At 35.7% G+C, this 12552-nt stretch overlaps 1 protein-coding gene across 5 annotated transcripts in view; it reads right to left on the bottom strand.

The window, feature by feature from the left end:
- LRBA (LPS responsive beige-like anchor protein) overlaps positions 1-12552 on the bottom strand; it is a 748427-nt gene that overhangs the window by 404182 nt on the left and 331693 nt on the right. For all 5 annotated transcript variants that reach the window (XM_069556712.1, XM_069556716.1, XM_069556715.1 and 2 more), the window contains exon 37: positions 2045-2211. In XM_069556712.1, coding sequence (XP_069412813.1) covers positions 2045-2211 — 167 coding nt within the window. The remainder of the gene's footprint in view (positions 1-2044; positions 2212-12552) is intronic.

Raw genomic sequence — 12552 nt, 5'->3', positions numbered from 1 at the left:
TGTATTAAAGGCATTAGGGAGTAACCAGGTGTTCTAAATAAGTAACAGTTGAATGGGACACTGAACTAAATATAACGACAAAAATATCAGCATGGAGGCACAATGTGCTTTTGCTACAGCATTGTTTTTAATAAAATCTAAGTGAGTTATGCGATTTATACAAAAAAATTATCAATACTAATATTAATTTTCCTTTCAATGATGTATCTCTTTGTTGTTGCTCTTAATTAAAAATGTATGCATTTAAAAGCAAGCGGTTTGACAGCTGTTTTCATTTGGGAGCAAAAAGTAAACAATGTTCTGTCAATTTGGGGAAACATTAAAATTCCAGAATTTTCTTCCATTTTTTCCTGGCTCTATAGAATAATAGACTTGAAGCCTTTGAATAACTCTATTACAGAAACACTAATTATTTACAGACAAATATACTTCACAGTCCATTTAGTTCTCCAAGATATTTTATTACACAAAAGTCACTTCAGAAAAAAAAATGCTTAGCATATATCTATGCTATACAAAGATATAGCTATCATTAGAAAGAATTCTGATGTCATAAAAAAGACCCATTTGGTGTAAGTTGCCTAAACATTTTCATTTTAAAATTCCAAAACTTTCTTTATGTTAAAGAAAAAAATTTAAGCCTAAAAAAATAAGCAACAAACACATATTGAGCTCCCAATATGTGCCAACCACTATACATCAAAGTAATCTCCTAATATATATACAACCTGGTCTTGAAATGACCATAACACATCTGTTATATTAAAGTATAATGAAACTCTAAAGCCTTCAACAGAACTCCTCTTCCTCAGTCCCCCTCCATATATACACCCACGGACTTTTATATGCTGCAAGACAAGGCACTAGAGAGCTCTGACCCAGTAATTCATGGCATTCCCACGACCACTCTTGCAGCTGAGATCAGCTGGAATACGATTAAAACAAACAAACAAACACGGTTTCTGCCTTTTCTCAGTCCTTTTGTCTTGACCTGTTTGTCTTCTGAACATCAAAAATGATATGCCAAGAAACGAGATTCATTTAAGTATTTTTCAAGATAAGCATGATGAAACAGATCTTCTCTGTATTAGCAAATACCTGTACTAAGAAACATCCCAAAACAGATAGGTTTCAACTCAACTAGTTTATAAAGTTCAGCTTTAAAAAAACTAAAATCATTTTCTATTTACTGGAAAATCTCTAAACTAGACTTTGCTAAACACATAAATTGCTTGAAACACAAGCAGAAACCAGTTACACCTATACATAATAAACAAGCTATTTACTATTTTCCTTTGTTGTTGTCTTCCAGAAAAAGTTATGCAGAAATGAGGAACTAAAAAATGTTTTTCTAGTGGAAAATAAAGAACTTTTTCATTAACATTACTTAAATGAGTCAAAACACGTTCCTAAAACTTATAGAATAAAATATTCCAAAAAGATTAAATTTCATGACATCTAAATTCCTTAGTCTGAGAAAGTAATTTAAATATTTTCTTTCTAAAATTAGAACTAAGTTCTCTTGCTCAGTTTGGTAACCTGAAAAGGAGGTAGATATAGTAAATAAAATTTTAAAGCTGATATTGTGTCATCATAGCCCAGTAATCTGCAACAAAAACTCAATAAGACAACACATATTATTATGTTTTCAAATTTATATGCTAAAAACTAAAAAGTATAAATAGGGAATCATTTCTTCAAATAAAATACTGTATTTGTATAAATTCAGATATAAGTGCTACAAGTAAAATAGTTTAAATCAACAACTTCATTAACAGTTCACTTCAAAATGAATAAATATATGAGCAACTATTCCTTTAAGAGTAGTTGAAGGAAACTGAAATATCCATAAAAATCCATAACTATATCCATACTGATTTTCTCCTTCCCCTTTGCTTTAAATTCATAGTAGAAGATAAATTATAAAATTAAATTACTCTGTTCTTCATCTGGTCTTGATCATCTCCATTTGATCAAAGCCATTCATCTTAACCCAGGTCTTCCACAGAAAATCAGTGGCCAAGTCCTAAAGGTGTCTCTTTACCTCACTGCAGAATCTCCCCAGGCTCCATGCTTGTCTGTGAGGATGTTGACAATTTTCTGGATTAGCTGAGTTGCCGTCACATGGTCTCGATGTTTAGCGGCTCTTATCAAATGATCACACATCTTCTCATCTTCTCGTTTGTCTGCTGAATACTGGGCACACAGTGACTTGGATAGGAAAAAGAAACATCCATTAATATAAAAATACGGGGGAAAACCCCTTTAATTGCATGATGAAACAATCTCTAATATGAACAGAACCAAACAAAACTTTAAAGTGACTTTTACATTGATCACGAGTTGAATTGACAGAGTTGGTGATCTACCATCTCAGTACGACAATCCCTCAAGAACTTCTCTGTAGTCATTCATGAGGTACACTCAGAAGTGGTTAATATCTAAGCAGAGACCTGAATAAAGAGAAGAAGCCAGAAGATGCGGGGTCCACATTACACGTAGCATGAAGGGAGGTTCAAAGAACTAAAGCAAAGTGAACAAAGAGAAGAATGGTATGTAGAGAGACTGGAGAGGGAGGCAGGCAGGGGTTGCAACATTTAGTACCCTGCAGTTATGGTAAGGAGTTTAGATTCTATCCTAACGCAATGGGTTACCAGTAGGTTAATTGAGAGAATGATGCGATTGATTTACATATGAAAATGATCAACACAGCTCCATTTGGAGAATGAATTACAGAGGAACAGGAGGCTTAAGGAGGGAGACTGGTCATCAGGCTGCACAGGTCCAGAAAAGAGATGCTGGTGGTTGGCAGTAGTAAACTGAGCCAGTTCTCAACACCTTTAGAAAATGCCAGAAACAGTGCGGTCTTTTAAACCTTGGCTATGCAAAACGGACCACCAGCACTAGAATAACCTAGGAACTTATTAAAAGTGCAGAATTATAGGTCCCACTCCACACCAACTAAATCAAAACCTGGATTTTAATGAGATCTCCAGGTGATTTCTAAATTAAAGTTTGAAAAGTACTTTCTTAGACATCACTTTTGCCAAAACAAATTTAAGATTCTTTAGCAATAATCAGATACAACACAACCACTAGTTTCCACGATGCTTATTTCTTTTCTTTTGGAATGGACACTTGTGGCATCATGTTTAAGATGCTATACTACCTAATTAATTGCTTAAAATTAAAAAAAAATAATGATTAATGTAAACTTGTTACTTAAAAGGTCAGTTTAGCTGGATAGTTCCTTCCTTTCTCTTGGAGTGTAAAAGAGGAAGTACATGGTTCCAGGAGAGGTCTTTCTGTGCCAGAAGAGAAGCAAGCCTGAGGATGAAGACAATACCCACAGGGAGCGGAGGTATGCGAATTACAAACTAGCTTCCTCTGAATGGAATCATGAACTTGTGCATCAACCAAAGACCAGCCTACCTTTAATTTAAACTTTCTGTGAGACCTTTTTTTTTTTTTTTTAAGATTTTTTTACAAGAACCTATAAGCTCCTGTTCATTCACTGAAGTCCAGTATGATCTGGGTTTTCTGTTCCTAATACCACAAGCAACCCAAATGATATGGTGTTTATGCAAATGCATAATGAATCAAATATCTCTCGGTTTGTACAGAACATTAGGCTACTGAGATCAAAGGGTGAATCAGCTTGATAGCCTTTGCCCTGGAGAATCCCCATTCTAGACAGTGAGAAGGGAATTGAGAATAAAAGTATAGTCATCTCTTGCTATCGTGAAGGGGGTGGGGGAAAGGGGGCAAGGTTCCAGGACCCCCATGGATACCAAAATTTGCAGATGCAAAATCCACTTCGTACAAATAATATAATATATATGAATATGTTTATACATATGAATAAACATAAGATTGGGAAACAAATCAAAAACCAGACAAAAGCATCATCTTTGGCAGAGTCTCTTATCAGTCTTGGGCAACTAACTCACTTTACCTTGCCAGGTCTAACTGTCCTCCCATCTGCAAAATGAGAGGATTATATTACCTCTAAGGATTGTACACTTCAAAGATTTTGGCCAATCTCTAGGAGGTTAGTTTCTGTATATTGTTAAAAGGAAAGTACTTCTTTTACCTAAACACTGATATGGAAAAAATACATTATGTTAGAAACGAGATTCATTTATAAAATACTATAGGCAAATGCCAGGCTTCTCCAGCGGCTCAGAGGTAAAGAATCCACCTGCAATGCAGGAGACATGGGTTCAACCCCTAGGTCAGGAAAATCTCCTGGAAAAGGGAATGGCAACCCACTCCAGCATTTTTGCCTGGGCAATCCCATGGACAGAGAAGCCTGGAGGGCTACAGTCTACAGAGTCGCGAAGAGTCGGACATGAAGAAGCGAATGAACATGCACACACAGGCAAATGCCAGAGGCCATGGTAAAAACTGAAAGCCTGAGCCAAACAAACCCCAAAACAGCTCAGTTTGTCAACATTGTGATTTGAGCAAAGAAAAGAAAGTATGATTAAGAAACACTTGAGGGGAGTAGTTTAAGTGAAGATAGCTAGGGAATTACTCCACAGTTAACAGAAAGGTCAACTATTATGTGATATTTTCAGAGACTCATTCCAGAATAGGCAGCCCTCTGTGGGTTACTTCACATCTAAGTCAACCATACACTGAAGCCAACAGGACAAAACGGCAGACACTGTCAGAATGTGTACAGCTTAAACACCCCTAATGTACGCACAGTGTGCCTTTATCTAACCTCACCTGATAGTAAGACACTGTCAGAATGTGTACAGCTTAAACACCCCTAATGTACACACAGGGTGCCTTTATCTAACCTCACCTGATAGTAAGAGGGAATTAAAGTCATTGATGGAAATTAAAAAATAATTGGTTTGAATACTCCCCTGAAACACCAGATACCCTCATATTAAATGTACCAAAATTACCAAAAAATACATTATTAAACAGGCTACCTGTATGCATTTCCCAGTTTAACTTTATCAAGTCATATTCTTCAAAACATTTGGTAGGCAACTAAAGTTTGCTTTAAAAGGCATAATTCTAAAAAGAAGAGTCCAAGGTAGTAAGTTAAATAGTGAAATGGTTTAAAGTGCTCTTTAATGGATCCTCCTTTATAATATAAACAGCAACTTTTCATATCTGACATAAAATCTATAGATATAAATCACATTAAAGGGCTATTCTCTCCTGATTATCAATCTCTGTCTCATTGTGGAACATTAGAGTCACATCTAACCTTAAAACATGATAAAAGGAAACCAAACAAGAATGTTTTGTAACGATATAATGAACTTGCATCTATTCTTAAAAGCATCTTTAAAATGTAATTTTAAAGATGAACACATTCTTATTAAAAAAAAACAATAACATATTCAACATATGACATATCATTCAAAGTCAAGCACAGATGAGGAATATTTGCCTGAAGATCAAACACATGTTACTTATTGAAGGAATGTGTGTGTGTGCACGCTTGTGTTTAAGGGTTAAGTGGAGGTATCCCAAAAGACCTTACCAAAATGTACCATCTATCAATACCATCAAGGGCCATGTCTAGTGTGTGCCTGCTAAACTGCTTCAGTTGCGTTCGACTCTGGACCCTATGGACTGCAGGCCTCCAGGCTCCTCTGTCCAGGGGATTCTCCAGGCAAGAATACTGGAGTGGGTTGCCGTTCCCTTTTCCAGGGGATCTTCCCAGCCCAGGGTTTGAACCCTGGTCTCTTATGTCTCCTGCATTAGCAGGAGGGTTCTTTGCCACAAGCGCCACTTGGGAAGCCTGCCAGGTCTAGGACTTTCATTCAGTTTTACTTCACATAAACTTTCCTGTTTTCCTACTTTAAGCAACACATGAATTAAGTAATACAGCATCACAACAATGACCTTCCTGCCCAATCTGAATCTTAAAATAAAAAAAATCAGAAAACAGCATTCTGGGAACTAATTCAAATATATTTGATTTGAATTTGATTATTGCTAAAGAAATCTAAGATTTATTAATATAGAATTAATAAAACATAAGATAAATCTAGTTATTAAATAATTCACTTAACTGAAGAGAGAAGCAATTTAGACGGATCAATTATAATTCAAATAACTATTCTGGATCTTTAAATAAAGAAGTAAAGACAATATCACATTTAGCCTTTCCTTTCAGATGTTATGTCTCTGTATGTCCTTTGCTCAGAGAGGAACGAACTTAAAATCAAGCAGATTTCTCTATTATGCTCCTGCCATCACTCTGACGACCTTTCTGGTGGTCAGCCTTCCTCTTCATTACCTCCCAGGATGCTCGCATTTTCTCAAGGCTTTGTCATATGTCCCTTGGCAATATCACCCACTCCCACCATCATCTGCTATTATCAATTTAGATGTAGCTGTCAAGTTTTTCATGTCTGACTCAGCTGTTTTCCCAAATTCAGATCCCACATTTCTATCTGTATGACAGTCTCCAATCATTCAATAGGCACCTAAAATTTAAAACGTGCAACCTACCATCTTATCCCAAACACGCCAGGACACCGAAAAGGGAACGGTTTTCTATTTCTGTCATCTGTGACTTTTCAATTTCCCTCACGTCATACCCCATCATTCCCAGCTAAGCCTCTAACCACTCATCACAGCCCTAATGTAGATCTTTATTTGCTCACAACTCAGCTCTTGAAAGAATCTTCTGCCCTTTTAGGAGAAGTCCCAGAATTATTTCTAAAAAAATTTGCTTTGGAATGACATAGATGTGTAGATCCCATCCTCAAAAACTACATAATTGTTTAAAATATTGAAAAATTAGAATAAATTTTACTGCCTAGATCTGTGAATGTGTAGCCATCTATAAGGTGGAATATTATCTTTTACATTACTGTCTATCCACACTCTATTTGCCAGATATACTAGATTATACACTACTACCCAAATAGCCTCAAGACATTTTCAAGGGCTGGAAAATATACTTTTCCTATAGGTTTTATATGTGAAACAAATTTAAAGATGTCTATTGAAAAAGTAAGAGGGAAATTTGAAAGACAAACTATTAGAGAAGAGGAACTCATGCAGAGGAAAATATACGGAAATCTAGAGGTCCTTTTGATTCTCTACCTCAATATAAAAGGTGGAAAAAAATCTCAAAAAATCCAAAATAATTGGAAATTAAACAATTCACCTCCAAATAAAAAAATATGGAGCAAAAATGAAATCACAAGGAAAATTAGAAAAAATTGTGGGAATTGGATAAAATAGCATTTAAAGTAAATTTTATATATTTAAATATATTAGAAAATATTAAATATTTAAGGAAGAAATAATACAAATCTTAAACTCAGATGACAGAGGCTAAGGAATACACTGCAACTAATTTTGCATTAAAGGAACAGAAAACTAAATAATAACATAATCTGCATAAATAAACACAAAAACTCAACAAAATACTACCATCCAGCTATCTATAAAACAGACTATATATCATGATTAAGTAGAGTATATCTATGGAATGCAAAGTTGACTTAATATTTAAATATAAATCAGCATAATTCACCATAAAACAGAAAAAAGGGAGAAAAACATATCATCTAAATCATTTTTTTAAGTAATTAATTAAATAAATAATTAACATTCAAAACCCTTTCATGAAAATAAATTAATTAAGTAACAAGTGCTCCACAAACCAAGAATACAAAGAGACTTCCTTAGGAAGGACATCTATAAAAATTATTCAACTGAAACTGGAAATAAAGTGCTATGTTCTCTCTCATGACTTCTATTCGATATGGTAAAAGAGATCTTAACCAGCAGAGACAAAAAATAAACAAGTAAGCAAAAAGTCTGAAAAGGAAAGACTAACAGACTCTTCATTTGTATATGCATTCCCCTGTGTTATAATTCTGAGCATTCTAAGAAAAAACTACGAGAATATACAATACAAGTTTCTTAGATAAAAGGTCAATATACTAAAAGTTAATTATGTACCTACAGGCTGGCAATAATCAACTCAAAAACAATTAACAATACCACTAATAATGTGAAATATTTAGCAGAATATAAAAACATATTCAAGTCTACACAATGAAAACCATAAAACACTGCTAAGAGAAACTAAGACTAAATAACTGAGGATACATACAATGTTCATAGATTTAAAATCTCAGTATTTTAAAAAATATATACTTTTCAAATTGATTTTATAGATTCAATCCAATCTTAATTAATACTTTAGGAGGCTTTCTTAAGGATATATTGACAACTGAGTCTAAAATATATCTGAACAAAAAAGAAAAAAAATTTACAAAGGAAAGATGAAACTGTAGAATTTTATACTCTTTGAATCACACTGTAAAATAAGAAATCAAGACAGCATAGATCATGAAATGAAAAAAGAGTGCCTTTTCAATACAGAAAAAAGAGTGCCTTTTCTGATACAGAAACACCTGGCCACTCTCAAAGGAGCAAAAAAAGAAAAAAACATGTTTTCACCTCATATCACACACAAAATGTTTAATTCAAAATGAATAAAAAATATAGATGTAAAAGTTAAAATTTTAGCACTTCTAGAAAAAATAATCAGAAAATCTGATGAACTTCAAGTAGGCAGAGAATACTTAAGACTAAAATTCATAGGTTGGAGAGTGTAAAAGAAAATCATAACCATAAAAAAAACTTGACAAATTAGACTTTAGTGAAACTGATAAAATCTGCCCTGTAAAAGTCACCATTTAGAAAACGAAAAGGCCAGTGAGGGAAGGAAAGAGTGGGACATATGGACAAAGTGCCATCAACATTTACACACTACCGTGAGAAAAACGGGTACCAAGTGAGAAGTTGGGCGCCTGGCCTGGCACTCTGTAATGACCTAAAGGGGCAGGCTGGGTGGGGAGTGGAGCTAAAAAGGGGGTGACTTATGTGTGACTGTGGTTGATTTGCAGTGTTGTACTGCAGAAACCAACACAATGTTGTATAGCAATTTTCCTGCAATTAACAAAGAAATGAATTAAGAAAGAAAGAAAATGGAAAGGTAATGAGAAAAAACATTCACCATATGTATAACTGAAAAAAGGTTTCCTTACAGGAAATACAAAGAATTCCTACAGTGCCGTAAAGACAAACAAACTTATTTTTTTTTTATACAATAAAGTTTTATTAAAGTATAAAAGAGATAGATAAAGCTTCTGACATAGAGATCAGAAGACTAAATTTTTAGCCTATAATTCTTTCTTCTCATATCATGAACCTTACAAATTCATCTAAAGGGCAATGTATAATCTTGTACTGAAATTCCATGACAAAAGTAATCAATATCTCATCTAAGATTTATTAATCACTACTGTTTCTGCAGGGCTTCCCTGCTGGCTCAGTGGCAAAGAATCCACCTGGCAGAGAGGAAGACACTGGAACCCACCAAAAAAAGATACCCCACATCAAAGGACAAAGGAGAAGCCACAGCAAAATGGTAGAAGGGAAACAATTATGATAAAATCAAATCCTATACCTGCTGGGTAGGTGACTCACAAACTGGAGAACGATAATACCAAGGAAGTACTCGCACTATAGTGAAGGTTTTAGGCCCCATCGACAGAGGAATGGGTAAAGATGTGGTATATATATACACATACACACAACGGAATATTACGCAGCCATTAAAAAGAATGAAGTAAGGCCATCTGCAGCAACATGGATGGACCTAGAGAGTGTCATATTGAGTGAAGTCAGACAGAGAAGGAGAAATATCATATGAAAACCCTTACATGTAGAGTCTAAAAAGAAATAATACAAATGAACTTATAAAACAAAAAGACTCACAAAGTTAGAAAACAAATTCATGGTTGCCAGGGGGAAGGGATTGTTAGGACTCTGGCAAGGTCATGTACACACTGCTAAAACAAACTTAAAAACATAAACAAAGGATCTGACTAGACATTTTACAAAAGATATACAAATGACTAATAAGTATGTGAAAAATGCTTAGTCAGCAGAGAAATTCAACTAAAAACCACAACACTCTACCATTATATACACACTAGAAGGGCTGAAATTACAGGAACTGACAATAAATACTGGCAAGGATGGGGAACAAAGGGAAATCTCATACCTACCAACTAGCCTGATGAAGTGTAAAACCTACAACTACTCTAGAAAATAGTCTGGCAGTTTCTCCTAAGCCTAAATACAAACTTGCAGCAGCACATAGCAATTATACTCCTAGGTATTTCCTCGAAATGAATGATAACACGTTTCCACAAAAATGAATTGTATGAAAATGCCCATAATGCTTTTAATCATTAGAGCCAAACAGTGGAAATTACCCCATATACACCTACAGATGAATGGATAAACAAAGTAGTACTGCTAAGCAATATAAAAAACCAAAGAGTAATACACATACAACAATGTGGATTAGTATCAAAAATGTCATGCTGACCCAAACAATCCAGACATCAGAGCACCCATTATGTAATTTATATGAAACTGTATACCACACCAAACTATCTATAATGACAGAAATCAGATGAGCAGTCGCCTACAGTTAGGTATGTGTATGAATCTGCCTGAAATGCAGGAGACCCAGGTTCAATCCCTGCATCGGGAAGATCCCCCGGAGAAGGACATGGCAACCCACTCCAGTACTCTTGCCTGGAGAATCCCATGGACAGAGGAGCCCATGGGGTCGCAAGGGTTGGACGCGACTGAGCGACTCAACCATGACACCCAGGTGTGTGTATGTGCAGTGGAACTGACCGCACTGGAACAGAAGGGAATTCCCCAAGATGACGGACAATTTCCGTATCTTGATTACAACAGCAACAAAGACACACACTTGTCAAAACTCATCCAACTGAATACCTGAAATGAGTATGTTATACATAAATCACTCAATAAAGTATATTTAAGAAGTTCTTAAAAATGAATAGGCAAGGCACTAACAGGGAAGAAAGTAGTTAAAATATTCATATTGGAAAAAAATAGCTCATATACCAAGTAGGTCAATGCACTCTATAAATCAGTAAGGTTGATAAACAGTAAGAGATAACTAATAAGAAACTAGGTAAAAGACAAAGAGGTACTACACAAAAATTCTTTTAAAAAAAGAACATAATATATAACAAGCAGGAGAAAAGATGCATACTTTAATTTGTAAAGAAAATCCAAAATAAAACACAGTGACATATCACTACACAACTACCAGAAAGCTAAAATTAAAAGTGGCAAACAACTATTGATGAGAATGTGGAGTGATATGAACGGTTACACACTGACGTTGGAAGAGGTACACACTGATGTTGGAAGAGGTACACACTTTTGCAAGATAGTGCAGCAGTATCTAGGAAAACATGAATATTTTACAGTCAAGTCCACCCTCCCCTTCATGGATCACAGCCTTGTTGGGCAAAGGGGCTTGCGTAACTCAGTGAAGCTATGAGCCATCCTGTGTAGGGCCACCCAACAGGGATGGGTCATAGTGAGAATTCTGACAAAACACGGTCTAATGGAGGAGAGATCCTGCCTCAAGAATCACAGGAACAGTATGAAAAGGCAAAAAGATATCATGTGGAAGATGAGCCTCTCAGGTCAGAAAGTATCCAATATGCTACTGGACAAGACTGGAGAAATCGCTGCAAAAAGAATGAAGAGGCTGGGCCAAAGGGGAAACGATGCTCAGTTGTGGATATGTCTGGTGGTGAAAGTGAAATCTGATGCTGTAAAGAAAATACTGCACAGGAACCTGGAATGTTAGGTCCACAAATCAAGGTAAACTGCACGTGGTAGGACAGGAGACAACAAGAATGAACAGCAATGTATTAGGAGTCAGTGAGCTGAAATGGACGGGAATGGGCAGATTTAATTCGGATGATCATGTATCTAATCCTGTGGGCAAGAATCCCTTAGAAGAAATGGTCCCATAGACAACAAAAGAGTTCGAAATGTAGTACTTGGGTACAATCTCAAAAATGGCAGAATGACCTTGGTTCCCTTCCAAGACACACTATTCAACATCATAGTAATTCAAGTCTAAGCCACAACCACTAATGTTGAAGAAGCTGAAGTTGATGGTTTCTATGAAGACCTACTAGACCTTCTGGAACTAACACCAAAAAAGACATCCTTTTCATCATAGGGGATTGGAATGCAAAAGTAGAAAATCAAGAGATTCCGGGAGGTGAAAGTAAGTTTGGCCTTGGAATACAAAATGAAGCAGGGCAAAGGCTAACAGAGTTTTGTCATGAGAAATCACTGGTCATAGTAACACAAGAGACAACTCTACATATGGACATCACCAGATGGTCAGTACTGAAATCAGACTGACTATATTCTCTGCAGCCACATGCAGAAGCTCTATACAGCGAGCAAACACAACACCTGGAGCTGACTGTGACTCAGATCATCAGCTCCTTAATGCAAAGTTCAGGCTTAAACTGAAGAAAGTAGGGAAAACCACCAGACCATTCAGGTATGACCTAAATCAAATCCTTTAAATTTATACGGTGTAAGTAACAAATAGATTTGAGGGATTAGATCTGGTGGGGAGAGTGCCTGAAGAACTATGGATGGAGATTCATAACACTGTACAGGAGG

The sequence above is a fragment of the Ovis canadensis genome, chromosome 17 (genome assembly GCF_042477335.2).
Source record: "Ovis canadensis isolate MfBH-ARS-UI-01 breed Bighorn chromosome 17, ARS-UI_OviCan_v2, whole genome shotgun sequence".
NCBI lineage: Eukaryota > Metazoa > Chordata > Mammalia > Artiodactyla > Bovidae > Ovis > Ovis canadensis.
This window is presented reverse-complemented; position numbering and strand designations above follow the sequence as displayed.